At 40.4% G+C, this 17,347-nt stretch overlaps 1 protein-coding gene across 1 annotated transcript in view; it reads left to right on the forward strand.

Moving 5' to 3' along the window:
• Positions 1-17,044, forward strand: part of LOC120515082 (cytochrome P450 2J6-like) — a 69,192-nt gene extending 52,148 nt beyond the window's left edge. Inside the window, exons 6-9 of the mRNA XM_039735805.1 lie at positions 6,274-6,415; positions 8,974-9,161; positions 14,560-14,701; positions 16,789-17,044. Of these exons, the coding sequence (XP_039591739.1) occupies positions 6,274-6,415; positions 8,974-9,161; positions 14,560-14,701; positions 16,789-16,964 (648 nt within the window). The 3' untranslated portion in view covers positions 16,965-17,044. The remainder of the gene's footprint in view (positions 1-6,273; positions 6,416-8,973; positions 9,162-14,559; positions 14,702-16,788) is intronic.
• Positions 17,045-17,347: the final 303 nt, after the last annotated feature.

Here is a 17,347-nt window from a genome sequence, read left to right on the forward strand (position 1 = left end):
AAATGGGAAATAATACCTTACTAATAGATTATAGAACGTTATGATACACATTAACTTAGCCAGACCCCCAAATACTACCTGCAGGCTTCAGTCAAAGTAGGCCTCAAAAATAGGGAGCTGGTAAAATAACATGCAATGTCCACAAATGTATCAAAAAGCTCTACAACAGGGAGGATAACCTTTAACCCCAGGACTGTGAACAAAAGGGTGACAAAAGGTCTTAAAAATTATTTATAGAACAACAACATTTATGTATATAGCACATTTTCATACAAATAATGTAGCTCAAAGTGTTAGAAAATAGAAGAATATAGAAAAAATGCTCAAAATGGCAATAAGAGACAAGAGGAGTTGCCTAACAGGCAATCCTACAGCAAACAAATCCCAATACAATGTCCAGAAGAATAATCCAAGAACAGAGTGGGAATAATCAAAAATACAGACAATAATACTTACAAATACTCCAAAAAAGTATGACCTCCTGCTCCTGAGCCTTCTCAAATGAATTAAATAGGCAAAGGCAAGACCCAGGAGTGGTGATGTCCAGGTGGCCCCGCCTCCTGGGGCTTCACCCACAAAAAACAAGGAATTTAAATAAAATTAAAGACATGTTCTACCATTAATCATTAGCAAAGAAAATTTTAAAATATACAAAATAATAATACAAAAACAACAATAAAACACATAAGCACTTGTGAATAAATAATAATTATGAACAATGCTGCACATTCTCTCTGTGACATTAATGAATTATTCAATAGGAATGTGCGTCAAGAAACCAAATGGGCCTCCTTCATACCTATGGTAATACGCCTTTATAGTGCCTAAGTGGGACTGCTTTCTTATCTTTAGCCATATCTGAAGTCTTTTTCTTCAGAACATCACAAACCTAAAACTCAAGACTCAATACATGTGAAAATAATAAGTCAATTTACTTGGCAGCAAGTCAAGAACCAAATAAACAGCAATTAACCAGACCAAGCACAAGTCTTATATCATAATGAAAAACTGAGCCATTCTTCATTTACTAGATTTTCAAGAACAACAAATGTTTGGTTGAATCCACAATCTTGGACAAACAGCTTAAATGGCATTGTTCAATATATTCGGTTTAGGTTTAGCAACTGTGAACCACATCCACCCATTTTGGGCAAAGGGTGCACAAAATGCTGACTCGCGTAGAAAAAACAAATTGGCGTTGTGGGAGAACATGATTTATTTTTTTTTAGCAATGTTGAAATTATTCAAAATGAGTCCTAATGACCCTAGTATCAATACAAATTGAACATTAAAATTACCAAAGAACAACCAAACACATTCAATTTTCAAACCAGATGATCACACATTTGCAAATGTGTGTTTGGTTTTCCTCACTACTTTCTCCGTAACTTTCATGACTATAGCAGTGGTTCTCAACCTGTGGGGTGGGCCCCCCTAGGGGGGCGCGAAGTAACAAAAAAGGGGGGTGCTAAGATGTGAAAAAAGAAAACAAGAATCGAAAATATGAAAAATACATCTATTGAAACCAAAACAAATTAACTTAAACTACATTCTGATACTAGAAAAATAAATATAGAGTTAGATAAATGTCGATAAAAGTTAAGTAGGTATAATAACATATGCGCCTATGATATATCATTAATTAAAAAAGAACACATTGGTATTCGTGGGCTCCTTTCAAAAAAACGTTATGGGGGGGCGCAATTAAAACTGTTAAGAAAACTCGGGACGCAAATAATTAAAGGTTGAGAAACACTGGCTGTGGTGGGTTGGCACCCTGCCCGAGATTGGTTCCTGCCTTGTGCCCTGTGTTGGCTGGGATTGGCTCCAGCAGACCCCCGTGACCCTGTGTTCAGATTCAGCGGGTTGGAAAATGGATGGATGGATGAAGCACTGGACTATGGCCAAACTGTTGATGACATTGCCATCCTCTGACTTGCCAGCATCACAACGTGTTTAGTTACCACACCATCATTATAAACAAATGTCATTTTGTTCAGACTAATGTCTGAATTTTGGATTTCCTATATAAAAGAAACAATTTTTGAAGAGCCAGAAAGTTAATGAAAGGACCACAGATTAGGATTAGAGCGATCACTAGATGGGAAATTATGTAATTGGGGGAATGGTATTATGGGAACCGGAAATAACATCAGAAAGAGATGGGATCCTGATAACCAGAAGAGGAAATGCTGGTTGTTGTCTTTTGAGGACTGGAGGTAGCTTTAGGTTGAGGGTTCATCTGCTAGTCTGAAGGGAGAGAGGAGAGTGAGTTATAGCAGGCATGTCAAACACGCGGCCCGCATGACAGATCCTAGTTGGCACTAAACTTGTACAAAATGATTACTATCATTTGTGATTGAATCATTCTGCATCTTCGGCATTACTTATTGACTTTTCTTACTTCTGCCTTCTGACAAAGGAGCGTTTTCCCATGGCATTACGATACCAGAAATGTCATCTGCTAGTATAACCACGAACCATGACCAAAGATAATGAGCCGCGACGTCACAACTGAAGTGCTAGGCTGCAGCAGGGCCGCAATATTTGTATTGAATATAAAACAGAAAGAGAAAATAACGACACAGCTGACGGCAATGTGGCTGAAAAACATTGTGTTTCTTGTTAATTAGTACGCTGTATTTACTAATGTCGCTAGAGTCGGAGCAGTAAGCTATACTGTATGAAGTATTATAACGTTCTGCCGTAATAAGAATATCATGGGCCGCCACTTGACTTTCGAGTTATAGACACGCGCATATAGAAGCGTGCCATGAGCACAAGGTGGCAATGCAGTGTCCACAACATCCATCCGCCATGCATAAGATACCATATTGACATTAGCGGGCGAAGGGGCCACCGATTATTTCTCTGCCCAGGGCCGCCATGAGCCTAGAGCCGCTCCTGCGTAGGCTACAATACTGGCTGGGCTGCTGAGACTGGCCACTGGGCAGAACTGACCATCACGAGCAGTAATAGCTCACATAGTTTCACATTTTCTTGCTCTAGTTTTAGTTTTAGTTTGTGCTAGTATTGTAACGAACAGTTAGTGCAGACTACAGCTGAAGATCTGAAGTGGACACGAGAAGTTGGTGAGTCGTTTTTTAACAGATTTTTGTGATTTTGAGTTTGTAAAATTTGTGTAGGTCAGGGGGCTTTTTGCATATCGGCTTATTTTACAATATAAACTTTGAAGTAAACTTAGTAAAGTAAAATTGGATTTTTGGAGGATTTGTTTTCCAACTTGAATTACTGAGCAATGAATTCAGTGAGCGTTTTCGTGATTTCAGTTCACGCGAACAGGACTTTGCGCTGTTGTCTTACAACGTTGAGAATGCGCCTAAGAATATCTAAATGGAGTTGACTGAACTGCAGTCAGATTCTATTCTGATGGCAAAATACAATGAAGTTGGTGTGCCAGGCTTGTATGCATACCTGTCACCCTCGTATGTGCAGATCCGTAAGTTGGCATCGAGAGTACTGTCTATGTTCGGAAGCACTTACCTTTGTGAGAAATTGATTTAATTAATGAGAGCTACCAAAACCCCACATCACTCAAGACTTACTGTCGAGACCCCTTTCATTCCTCATAAAAGCTGCAGCTGCACAAGATTTCAAGCCTGATATTGATGAACTGGTTACTAACAAGAGATGCCAAGTGTCGGGACAAAAGAAATCGATCTCAGAGCGTAAGACTCCTATATAAGCAATGAATATAATATAATAATATAAGGACCTAGCTACAGTGGTGTGAAAAACTATTTGCCCCCTTCCTGATTTCTTATTCTTTTGCATGTTTGTCACACAAAATGTTTCTGATCATCAAACACATTTAACTATTAGTCAAATATAACACAAGTAAACACAAAATGCAGCTTTTAAATGATGGTTTTATTATTTAGGGAGAAAAAATCCAAACCTACATGGCCCTGTGTGAAAAAGTAATTGCCCCCTGAACCTAATAACTGGTTGGGCCACCCTTAGCAGCAATAACTGCAATCAAGCGTTTGCGATAACTTGCAATGAGTCTTTTACAGCGCTTTGGAGGAATTTTGGCCCACTCATCTTTGCAGAATTGTTGTAATTCAGCTTTATTTGAGGGTTTTCTAGCATGAACCGCCTTTTTAAGGTCATGCCATAGCATCTCAATTGGATTCAGGTCAGGACTTTGACTAGGCCACTCCAAAGTCTTCATTTTGTTTTTCTTCAGCCATTCAGAGGTGGATTTGCTGGTGTGTTTTGGGTCATTGTCCTGTTGCAGCACCCAAGATCGCTTCAGCTTGAGTTGACGAACAGATGGCCGGACATTCTCCTTCAGGATTTTTGGTAGACAGTAGAATTCATGGTTCCATCTATCACAGCAAGCCTTCCAGGTCCTGAAGCAGCAAAACAACCCCAGACCATCACACTACCACCACCATATTTTACTGTTGGTATGATGTTCTTTTTCTGAAATGCTGTGTTCCTTTTATGCCAGATGTAACGGGACATTTGCCTTCCAAAAGTTCAACTTTTGTCTCATCAGTCCACAAGGTATTTTCCCAAAAGTCTTGGCAATCATTGAGATGTTTCTTAGCAAAATTGAGACGAGCCCTAATGTTCTTTTTGCTTAACAGTGGTTTGCGTCTTGGAAATCTGCCATGCAGGCCGTTTTTGCCCAGTCTCTTTCTTATGGTGGAGTCGTGAACACTGACCTTAATTGAGGCAAGTGAGGCCTGCAGTTCTTTAGACGTTGTCCTGGGGTCTTTTGTGACCTCTCGGATGAGTCGTCTCTGCGCTCTTGGGGTAATTTTGGTCAGCCGGCCACTCCTGGGAAGGTTCACCACTGTTCCATGTTTTTGCCATTTGTGGATAATGGCTCTCACTGTGGTTCGCTGGAGTCCCAAAGCTTTAGAAATGGCTTTATAACCTTTACCAGACTGATAGATCTCAATTACTTCTGTTCTCATTTGTTCCTGAATTTCTTTGGATCTTGGCATGATGTCTAGCTTTTGAGGTGCTTTTGGTCTACTTCTCTGTGTCAGGCAGCTCCTATTTAAGTGATTTCTTGATTGAAACAGGTGTGACAGTAATCAGGAAATTGAACTCAGGTGTGATACACCACAGGTAGGTGATTTTTGAACAAGGGGGCAATTACTTTTTCACACAGGGCCGTGTAGGTTTGGATTTTTTTCTCCCTAAATAATAAAACCATCATTTAAAAACTGCATTTTGTGTTTACTTGTGTTATATTTGACTAATGGTTAAATGTGTTTGATGATCAGAAACATTTTGTGTGACAAACATGCAGAAGAATAAGAAATCAGGAAGGGGGCAAATAGTTTTTCACACCACTGTAGGAGGCTAAGACTCTAATTGTACGCTGTTGTATGGAGAGTGTATGGAAATAAATTGCTTTTCTTTAAACTTTAAGCGTACATTTTTTAAAGTTTTCAGTATTGGAAAGAAAGCTACAGTAACTTTGTATAATAGTATATGAGTATTTGTTACAGTGCGGCCCGCTGACGCACGTATGGCAGTCGAAGCGGCCCACCCATGGTAGTGAGTTTGACATGTCAGAGTTATAGGACAGCGCCAATCCCTGGCCCGATGATAACATACATGTACAGTATTCGAGCCCGTACACTCTCCGAAGTGAATGTGTGTGACAGCCCAAATACTACGACTATACTGTGGAGTTGGGATTCTCAGTCCACATGGATAAACCAACACAACATCCTCAAAGCAGATTAATCCAGTTCAGAGTCACAATGCCTATCACGCCAGGATTGGACACAAAACAGCCCTGGATGGGGCATCAGTCCATTGCAGACACCACTCAGTCATGTTTGATTTATGTTAGGTAGATTGCCCAGAGAGGACTGGGCGGTCTCTTGGTCTGGAACCCCTACAGATTTTATTTTTTTTCTCCAGCCTTTGGAGTTTTTTTTTGTTTTTTCTGTCCACCCTGGCCATCGGACCTCACTTATTCTATGTTAATTAATGTTGACTTATGTTTATCTTTTATTGTGTCTTCTATTTTTCTATTCATTTTGTAAAGCACTTTGAGCTACATTTGTTTGTATGAATATGTGCTATATAAATAAATGTTGATTGATCGATTGATTGATACATGGGTCAGTTTGCCTAGTGACCGCATTATTAGAAATAAAAGTGGACACCAATTTGTGTCCAATCCTTTCCTATAAAGTGTCCCATCATCCAATTTGAGCCATCGTTCCACAAAAGTTCTGTACACGTCACTGAATTCAAGTGTGTTCTGGTCACCCGCAGCGCAAAAATGATGTTGAGGCCCAATTCCATGAGGAGAACCTGGCCTACTGTCTGCTGGACCTGTTTGTGGCTGGGACGGAGACGACGTCCACAACTCTGCGGTGGGCGCTGCTCTACATGATGAAGTATCCACATGTGCAGGGTGAGTGAATCGTCAACGCTCCTTTCAACAGCTTTAATGGGGCCGGATGTGAGAGATACCACCCCAATAGACCTAAAATTATTGGATTTACTGGGATTACGAAATCTGCCACTTTTATTTTACTCCGACACGTGATTGTCATCCTAAGCTTCTGGCACTATTATTTATATTTTGTTCTCCATTGCTTATTAACTTTATATTTTTTGACCAAAATAAATGTCCAGGGCCTTCAGCAATCAATTTCCTGAACCTGATTGGCTAGTTTAATGCTTTGGGGTGGCCATGTTTGAAGGAGAAACACAGAAATACATCGGACAGAGCTTGACAAAGAGCGACCAAGCAGCATGTATCCACTTTGGCATAGTCAGAAAATAAATGATTTATAATTAGGGGAAATAATAGATTATTTTAAAAGCTCCACTGTGAGTAACGAATATTTATACTGTATGCATTGTACGGAGGCTAACACTACACACATTCACTGATGTTAGGCTGAGTTTTAATAATGATGATTGTTTGTGATTTCCATCAGTTTCTTCCTCTTCAAAGGGTTAGAAAGCTTCAGAAGCAGACCTTCAGAGTTCTCTTCTGGCATTTCACCGAGGTTATTATAGTTTTGCCTTTTTATATCTCTCCATTTTATATTAAAAAATCCTGCGATGCGACAAGACTTTTTGGAAGATTTTTTTAAGTTCCACAAGATGAGACTTTTGACATGAGATTTTTTTTTTTTTCAATCACACACTCAGTCCTCTCACCTCTCATTCGTGTAAATGCTTTTGTCAGACGTAGTTCCTACGCTCTCAGCTCTTATAAATTTTTATGTTTTCCTCACTTTAAGTTCCCAATTAAAAGAGACGTATTACGTCCACATCTTACTGAAGAATTTCATCAAAAAGGTTATCAACAGAAGAAATGACTACACGGGCAATCCTAGTACGGGGAAACAATGAAGTCAAACGAATTAACGGTTACATGGAAAATAGGTTAAATGCGTATCAATAGACTATACTGAAACAGTTGGTGCTTACGGTGCAGATGTTGAAAACATCAACTTACGATATCACGAAGAATATCTACAACTGTTAACACCGTCTGGTCTTCCACCGCACAAATTACTTTAGAAAGAAGGACGTATCCAAGAAAGGTAATGTAGTACATCTCCCGTGGACAACATTAGACAACAAAGGAGATCTTGATATTCCATTTGTATTAAAACATTAACAGTTTCCCGTTAGAATAGCGTCTGCAAAGACAATTAACAAAACTCATTTTACTTAATAGAGAGAAAGAAACTAAATTCAATCACGGACAGTTATACGTTGTGTTGTCACGATGAAAGTCCAAACACAGAATCAAAATTCAATTCAAACAGATTGTTCTTTTCATGGGAATTGTTACATATGCATAATAGAACTAATTATTTTACATTACCATAGTAAAAAATAGTAAAATGTAATAATTTGAAAGTAAATTATGTTTCATGTTCCGTTAGAGTTATTCGTTGCGTTATACGATTTTGTTCTGTTTGGATGTTAAATTAACACGCAAATACTTTTTAAACTTACATTTCTACTGTAAAACTTCAGTAAAAACGATTTTTTTAAGTACATGTTTCTCAGTATCACATTGAATTTTGATTCTGTGTTTGGAGTTATATCGTGACAACGCAACGTATAACTGCCCGTGAGTGAATTTAGTTTTTTTCTCTCTAATAAATAAAATGACTTTTTCGAATGTTTGTCTCTGTGATTTGTTAATTGTCTTTGCAAAAACTGTAAACGTTTTAATACGAATGGCATATCAAGATCTCCTTTCGATGTACTACATGACCTTTCTTGGATACATCCTTCTTTTTACAGCAATCCGCACGGTGGAAGACTGGACAGTGTTAACGGTTGTCGATTGTAAGTTGATGTTTTCATCTTCCGCACCATCAACACCAACTGTTTCAACAGAGTCTATTGTTACACATTTAACCAATATGCAGTGTAACTAATTGACGATTTTCACATTAATTCGTTTGACTTCATCGTTTCTCCTGCTTGGATTGCCCGTGTGCTCATTTCTTCTGTTGATAACCGTTTGTGATGAAATTCTTCAATAAGTTTTGGATATAATACGTCTTCCTCTATTGGGAACTTCAAGTGAGGAAAACGTAAAAATGTATAAGAGCTGAGAGAGCAGGAACTGTGTCTGTCAAAAGCATTCACACAAATGAGAGGTGAGAGGACCGAGTACAGGATTGAATATGTTTGAGTGGAGGACGCGACTTGAAAACATCTCATGGCCAAAGTCTCGTCTCACAGGACTTCAATTTATCTCTTTGAAAAAGTCTGGTCTCAGGATTTCCTTTTATAATAGAGAGATTTTTTATTTTATTTCAGTTAGTCTTTCCAGCTACTTTCATAGTTTTGTTTAGTTTTAGTCTTTCATTTCGGTTTTGTAAATTATTTTATTTCACTTTACGAAAATGATTTTTAATAATAGTTTCAGTTTTGATTTTAGTTTTCGTTAACTATAATAACCTTGTCTCACCCATTCTTTTCTCCTCACAGAGCAGGTCAGAGCGGAGATTGACAGCGTGATTGGTCGTGAGCGTCCATCGTCAATGGAAGACAGGACCAACATGCCTTACACTGATGCTGTCATTCACGAGATTCAAAGGATTAGCAACATAGTCCCACTGGGCCTGCTCCGAAAGACTAACGAGGATGTCACCCTGGGGGGCTGCTTCTTACCAAAGGTGAAGAACAGGAGCGAGAAGCAGGGCTTGTGTGGTGGGATGAGAAGTCATAAAGGCGTTGGTTGGAAGCCTGCATGAGGTTATGCTTACACTGTAAAAAATACGCATGAGGGTGGTCTCGCCTTGAGTACACACAAAAAGAGGCTCAAAATGAGCGTACACAATTTCCCATTTAAACACTGGTGTTTAAAAAAGTTAATTTGATGAGCATGCATATATTTATGGCACCTCTGACCCACACGTACGCAATATTTTAGAGAAACTGGGAAATGGCGACACCTCTGATCAAATAGGGAACTGCAGCCAAACCAGCTAAATGATGACTCACATGCATAATAATTCATATCACTGAGCTGTTATTAGAATGTGTGTTGACGTGACAAACATGTGCAACCTCACAAGTTATGAATATGATGATGTAGAAACTGTATTGTATTTTCCTTTTAAGAGGGCCAATGCTATGTATTTGCACTGAAGAACTTTTTTGCCTTTTTTTGTTAGTTTATATCGGCTACCTGTTGTCACTTCACAGGGGACTGGCCGACAGGTCAGAAATATGTCAGCCAAGCTTCGCTCCATCATGCTTGCTGTGCTGGGAGCCATTAACTGACCAGAGAGGCGTTACATCTAGGTTTCATATGGTGTGGGTGCACATACATAAAACATAACACCTTTGCTGACATTAAAAGGCAATTTATTACACTGTCCAGTTCTTCTAATGTAATTGGAGGAGCTGGCTGCACTCGTATTGTAATAAGGGAATCTAGCGAGAATGAAGCAGCTTTTGTTAACCGTAAGCAGTGACATTCTATTGACACACAAGTCATCCAAGATATGTGTGTCTCGATGGCCGCAGGCAACCAGTGATTCATTTATTTTGAGGCAAAGTCTTTTTGACAGACGCGGTGGTGCTGGATGTGGTGGCTGGCTTGTTGTTAAGGTAACTGGCTGAATCCTTAGAGTTCCATATGTTATGTACTATTCATGTTAATAGCAATCATGTCACTATGTCTGTCAGGTGACAGTGGCTACTTGTTGCCTTTCACCTTTCCCGGACCATTCAGCGAGAAGAGAAGAGACATTGTAACGCTGCAATGATCTTGAGCTCTCAGTTGTGGAATACAAGCAGATACTTTTAAATGCAGGGGGCGGGGTCTCAATGCATCAAGTGGGAGGCTGCTCTACCAACCAGTGACGTTCTGCAGCATTACGATTGCATATGTATGAGGTTGATTAGCATGCTCCATATATGGATGTTTAAGGCCGGCATTCTGCTCTCATATGCATACTTACACGGTGATTGTGATTTATAAATGATAATTTGCATAGAAATGTGCATAAACCAGTATTTTATATATATTGATTTTTTTTTTTTTTGCCTTATGCATTTTCTTGTTTTTTTTTTTGTTTGTTTGTTTCTGCATGTGAATATTGTCATGCTTTTTACTCAAAGTTTTATAAACAGGGCCTGTGGAGTACCATGTGCAGCTTTGGTGTCCATATTACAAAAAAAGACATAGCAGCACTAGAGAAAGTCCAGAGGAGAGCAACTAAGCGGATTCAGGACCGAAAGCTATGAGGAGAGATAGAAACCTTTTCAGTTTAAGCAAATGGAGATTAACACTAGAATTTCCAGAGTCTCCGAAAAAACTCGTAGATCCAGCCCACCTTAAAACCGTTCTCACCTCTCCGCCAGCGTCCTTTGTCCTCTAAATGTGCCGATTAAGAGGTGACATGACTGAAGTGTTGGAAATTCGGAGGAGACCTAACTGTGTTAGCTGGCTTCACCTGGGGAGTTTCTTAACACGATAGGCTTCAGTTACAGTGCCCAGGGTTAATCAAAGGTATCAGAAGTATTGTATAACTAACTGAGTAGAAGAGAGGAGAGAAGAGAAAATGCCAGGAGCGGGTAGTGGCAGACTGATTAGTGTTTTCGTGGTGTTCTGCAAATAAAAAGGAATAAATAAAACATCACATGCTCCTTCTCCATTCCTTTGGTCAAAACCCCACCTCAAAGTTTGGTCTTTAGACTATCCACTTCACCACTACGTGTACATGAAAACATTGGAATTAGAGTGCCTTAAGAATACATAGAAAAACATGGGCCCCATTTTCAATAGACAATGCGACCAACAGAATCTCTTGTAGCCCAGTTGACATTCGATGGCAGTGGCCACATTCATGGAGGGCATTGCATATTCACTGCCACCCACACCCCGCTGTCTCAACAGCACTCAGCCGTTTTCTGTCAGTCACTTGCTATCTACAGCAGGTATTCACATCCGATAAACTCTGTGTAGTCAATCAATCCCATTTTAGTTAACAAAATGCAAATATGGCCTGCTGTCATTTATGTCCTATCATTTCTGCACCCTGCCCTGCCATATCTGCTGATTGACTTGTTGTTAAAACCTTTCAGGTTTTCAAAGGAGAGACAAAAACAACACGCACATGGAGTGTAAACTGACAGGCATGCACTGAATCAGGGCCTGGTTAAGAACAGGAGCAAATCGGGGTTGCTGGTGGGTGCCCCCCCTAGACCCTCAGATTAGGTATTGACCAGGGCCGTCTTAACAGCATTGTTGGCCCCCTGGGCAAAGCAGTGCACCTACACAACCACTCAGCAAGTCACAGCATACATAGGTTAGCATGGGGCCCCCAGGCAACTGCCCAGTGTGCCCATGCATTAAGACAGCCCTGGTACAGACACCAACAAACCTCAACAAGAAATGCTAGACTTCACACTCTTCACAAGTATCTGGACAGCTGTGTTGGCATATCTGCATTCGCCAATAAAATAAAAAACATTATTATTATTATCCATCCATTATCCAATCCGCTATATCCTAACTACAGGGTCACCGGGGTCTGCTGGAGCCAATCCCAGCCAGCACAGGGCACAAGGCAGGAAACAAACCCCGGGTAGGGCGCCAGCCCACACACACACCAAGCACAATTTAGAATCGCCAGTGCACCTAACCTGCATGTCTTTGGACTGTGGGAGGAAACCGGAGCACCCGGAGGAAAGACACGGGGAGAACATTCAGACTCCACGCAGAGGACCTGGGAAGCGAACCCAGGTCACCTTACAATGAGGCAGCAGTGCTACCCACTGCGCCACCGTGCCACCCTATTATTATTACTATTATTATTATTGTTATGGTGGTGGTGATGATGATTATTATTATTAATATTATTATTTTCAACAACGATAATAACAATCAAGGGTGCTATTACTAATTGGATTTGGAAATTATTCAGAGCACTTGTCATTCTGCACTTTATTGTGTTGTAGATTTAATTTTAAATGGATACATTTGTCATTATTGTCCATCATCCTACACTGAATAACCCATTATGACAAAGTGGCAACACGTTTTCAGAAAGGTTTGCAAATTTACTAAAATTCACAAACTGAAATCTCTCATTCCCAGGAGCTCTCAGACCCTTAATTCAGTTCTGTCTAAAAGCCCCTTAGGTAGCAATTGCAGTCGTGAGTCTAATTGGTTAAGTCTCTACCAGCTTTGCACACCTGGATTTAGGCAGCTTATTTCATTCTTCCTTGCAGATCCTGACAAACTCTGTAAGATTAGATGGGAAGTGTCTGTAAGCTGCCAGCTTCAGGTCTCCCCACACATGTTCCATGGCCTTTAGCTGCACAACTCAAACGTACGCTTCAGGTCACCCCAGTCTGAAGTGTTATGTGCTCTGCCACAGGCTTTCTTCACAATTGCCTGCATTCATCCGTCCTTCATTTCTGACATGTCTCCTTGTCCCTGCCAACAGCATGATGTTGGCACCACCATTCTTCACCATAGTGATTATATTAGGCTGGTGATGAGCACTTCCTGGCCTTCACCAGACATAGTGCTTAAATTTCTACCCAAAGAGTTCAATTTTGGTCTCACCAGACCACAGAATTTTTCTCCTCCTGGTCTCAGAGTCTTTTAAGCTGTCATAAGCCTTTAAGACAAGTGGGGCTTCCATCCAGCCCACTCTACCAGAAACGCCTAATTGATGGAGTTCTTCCCAGATTGTCATCCTTCTCACAGTTTCTATCATCTCATCTGTGGACTTCTGCAGCTCTTTTAGAGTGACCATTGAGTTTGTAGTCACCTCCCTGACCAAGGCCCTTCTTGAACAGTTACGCTTTGTCCAGACTGCTAAACTCTAAGAATAGTCCTGGTGGCTCCAAATGTCTTCCATTTCAAAATTATTGAGGCCCTCTGTGCCACTGGGAACACTCAGAGCTTTAGAAATGGTTTGATCTTCTTTCCCTAATCTGTTAGTCAGTCAGTCAGCCATTTTCTAACCTGCTCTGAGCTTCACCACAATTTGACATTAGGTCTACAAAGAGTTCCTTGGACTTTACTGCTTGGTTTTTGTCCTTACATGCAGTGTGAATTATGGGACCTTCTATACACAGGGACACGTGAACTTTCTGAGCGATGCCCGGTTGATTCAATTTACCAAAGGTGGGCTGCTAGCAAGTTGTAGAAACATCTCAAGGACAGTTAAAGCAAGTAGCACCACCCAAGAGCACAAATTGGAGGGCCACAGCAAAGGATCTGAATACGTTTAGGAATGAGAGATTTCAGTTATTGATTCTGAAAAATGGGCAAACTTTTCTGAGAACAAATCTTCACTTTGTCATTGAGGTTTTCTGAGTTGAGATTGATGGGCATAGATCACAAATGTATCAATTTAAATTAGTTAGATAGATAGATAGATAGATAGATAGATAGATAGATAGATGTGAAAGGCACTATATGATAGATAGATAGATGTGAAAGGCACTATATGATAGATAGATAGATAGATAGATAGATAGATAGATAGATAGATAGATAGATAGATAGATAGATAGATGTGAAAGGCACTATATGATAGATAGATAGATAGATAGATAGTGTGGCGAGTGGCTGGGAGTGGTATCCAGCCGGGACGCCCAGGAGAACCGGAGGAGGTCTTACGCCTCCTCCAGACCACAAGGGGACGACCGCCCTGGTGGCTTTAGTGACCACAGGAGCAGAGCTTAGAAGCTCAACCCTATAGAGGCCCGTGGTCACCACCAGGGAGCGCCCCAACACCTGAGGAGCTCTGGCCCTGAGCATTTCCGCCACAACCGGAAGTGCTGGGTGAAAGAAGATGAGGGACACCCGTGTGTGGTGACTCAAACGATGTCTGCCTGTCCGTGTCCAGTCTCCACAATAGATAGATAGATATGAAAGGCACTATATAACTGATAGAAATGAAATGCACTGGACGACAGATAGATAGATTGACAGATAGATTAACTTTTTTTGGCCTTTTATGTGTATAACACAATAAAAGTGTGCAGGAGCTAAAAGGGTCTGAAGACTTTCTGAATCCACATCAATTTCTCTTTCTCTTCTAGAACACCACGGTGGTTATAAATCTGACATCTGTGCTTTTTGACAAGAATGAATGGGAAACCCCTGACTCCTTCAACCCGGGACACTTCCTAAACGCTGAGGGAAAGTTCAAAAGGAAAGACGCCTTCATGGCATTTTCAGCAGGTAACGCCATTTGATTTCACTCACGTGCACACAATAGACGCTCATTTTTATGACGACTGGTGATTTTACTTGCTGATTCATAATTTTAGTTCTTTGTTTCATTTGGCATTTTCTCCAAACAGGAGGTCACAGTTATTTTTCACAATGTGGTCTGTGCTGGTGCCACAGCTGCAGACACCAAGATTCAAATCCCATCACAGTCCCCCTCTCTATGGATTTTTTTCTTTTATATTTCCTCTGTGATTGCACACTCCTCTGCCTTGAAGATGTCTGGTAGATAATAACCCTGTCTGATTACTTGTCCTCTTTAAATTGACCGTGTGTACGACTGGAACAGCAGAGCACCTGAAACAGATAGCAAAGTGTATGTGAGAAATCAGCTTGTGAAGAGCTGTCATCACAGACTTAGCCAGACAGACAGACAGACAGATAGATAAGTAGTTTATTTGTCATAAGGGTTGACATTTAGCTTTTTAAAGAAGCTAAAGAAATATAAAAACAAAAAGTAACAAATGCACACAAATAATAAAAAAGAAGAAATCGTCCCACTGAGTGGTAGATTTGTTGCGCGAAGAAATTGTTCGAACTATGTGGCGCGGCACACTTGGCGGCCTTGTATCCATAAATGGTGAGTTTCAAAGAGAGGCTGGTCAAGTGGGAGAACAAATGAATGAATATGACACATCAGGTCCTCAAAATGCAAGGAAGACTGGCAAACATATAATACATCTGCTCAGCATGTTAGAAAGATAGATAGAAAGGCACTATATGATAGATAGATAGATAGATAGATAGATAGATAGATAGATAGATAGATAGATAGAGTGAAAAGCACTATATCATAGATAGATAGATACATAGATGGATAGATAGATAGATAGATAGATAGATAGGCACTGTTTAATTAGATAGATAGATATGAAAGGAACTATATAATAGATAGATAGATAGATAGATAGATAGATAGATAGAAAGGCACTATATGATAGATAGATAGATATGAAATGCACTATATAATAGATAGATATGAAAGGCACTATATGATAGATAGATAGATAGAGTGAAAGGTGTGATAGATAGATAGATAGATAGATAGATAGATAGAAAGGCACTATATGATTGATAGATAGATAGATAGATATCCATCCATCCATTTGCTAACCCGCTGAATCCGAATACAGGGTCACGGGGGTCTGCTGGAGCCAATCCCAGCCAACACAGGGCACAAGGCAGGAACCAATCCTGGGCAGGGTGCCAACCCACCGCAGTAGATAGATAGATAGATAGATAGATATGAAAGGCACTATATAATAGATAGATAGATAGATAGAGTGAAAGGTGTGATAGATAGATAGATACAGTAGATAGATAGAAAGGCACTATATGATAGATAGATAGATAGATATGAAAGGCACTATATAATAGATAGATAGATAGATAGATAGATAGGCACTGTTTAAATAGATAGATAGATAGACAGATAGATAGATCTTGAAAACATTGAAAACATACACATGCCCTTCCTTCACTTCTTTGATCAACAGGTCTGAGTCTCCATCTTCTTCTTCTTTTCTTCCTCTTAAGTTTACTAATAGCAGGCACAACTCTTCTTCCATCGTGGTAGTTTACTGATGATTCCCATTCAGTCTAACTTGGACCCTGGTGCAAGATCTTGAGAGGATCTGTCAGGGACAATGGGATGAGACTTGCCAAGCAGATTCAAAGCTGGAGTTGCTGCCAAAGGGGCTTCTACAAAGTACAGAGTTAGGCGTCTGAATACTTCTATGAATGAGAAAATTTCAGTTTTTGATTGTTAATACATTTAAAAATCTTTCTTAATACACGCTTCCGCATGGTCATTATGGGTTATTGAGTGTAAATTGATGGGCAAAAATGTACGCATTCAAAATTAAACCTATAGCACAATAAAGTGTACAGAAAGCTGAATGCTTTCTCAATTCACTCTACAGCAGGATGATGTCAGCTTGACCCCTTCTCCCCCCGATTACACCGCCATACTAACACTCCATATGTGAAGGTATTACCTCGTGCCCCCTGTAAGGTGATTCTCTGGATTTCTCCCTCAGGTAAGCGCTCCTGCCTTGGTGAGTCTCTGGCCCGTATGGAGCTTTTCCTCTTCTTCAGCTCTTTGCTCCAGAAGTTCACCTTCCACACCCCTGAAGGAGTGCAGCTGAGTCTCCAGTCTCAGAATGGCCTGACACGCACCCCAGTGATGCGAGACATCTGTGCCGTGGCCCGCTGAAGCTCCTGGGAGAAATCAGGATGGTGTGGTGAGCTGGGCACTCGGTGTCTGTGCTCTCTAATAAACATGTTTATATTATAGGACTAAGTCTTGTGTATTTATTTATTTTTATTTTTTTTAATGTGTTTATTTACTTATTTTTGTATGTCAAGGCTGATTTCATGATCCTCGTCAATGTGTTGGCAGCAGCAGCTAAGGTGGCCTGGGGCTACCTGATGGCTCACTGCTTCTTTTTGAACAAAATGTGGACAGAAATCTTTGAGATGCGGCCAGGATTCTGTGTACCTAACTCAGCACAGGGTGAAGAATGGGGTCCGAGGTCCCCCTATATCTAGATGTTGACACAGGCTGACTGTGGAATTGATGGCTTGTCCCCAGGGTTG

This window comes from Polypterus senegalus, chromosome 14, assembly GCF_016835505.1.
Source record: "Polypterus senegalus isolate Bchr_013 chromosome 14, ASM1683550v1, whole genome shotgun sequence".
Lineage (NCBI taxonomy): Eukaryota > Metazoa > Chordata > Cladistia > Polypteriformes > Polypteridae > Polypterus > Polypterus senegalus.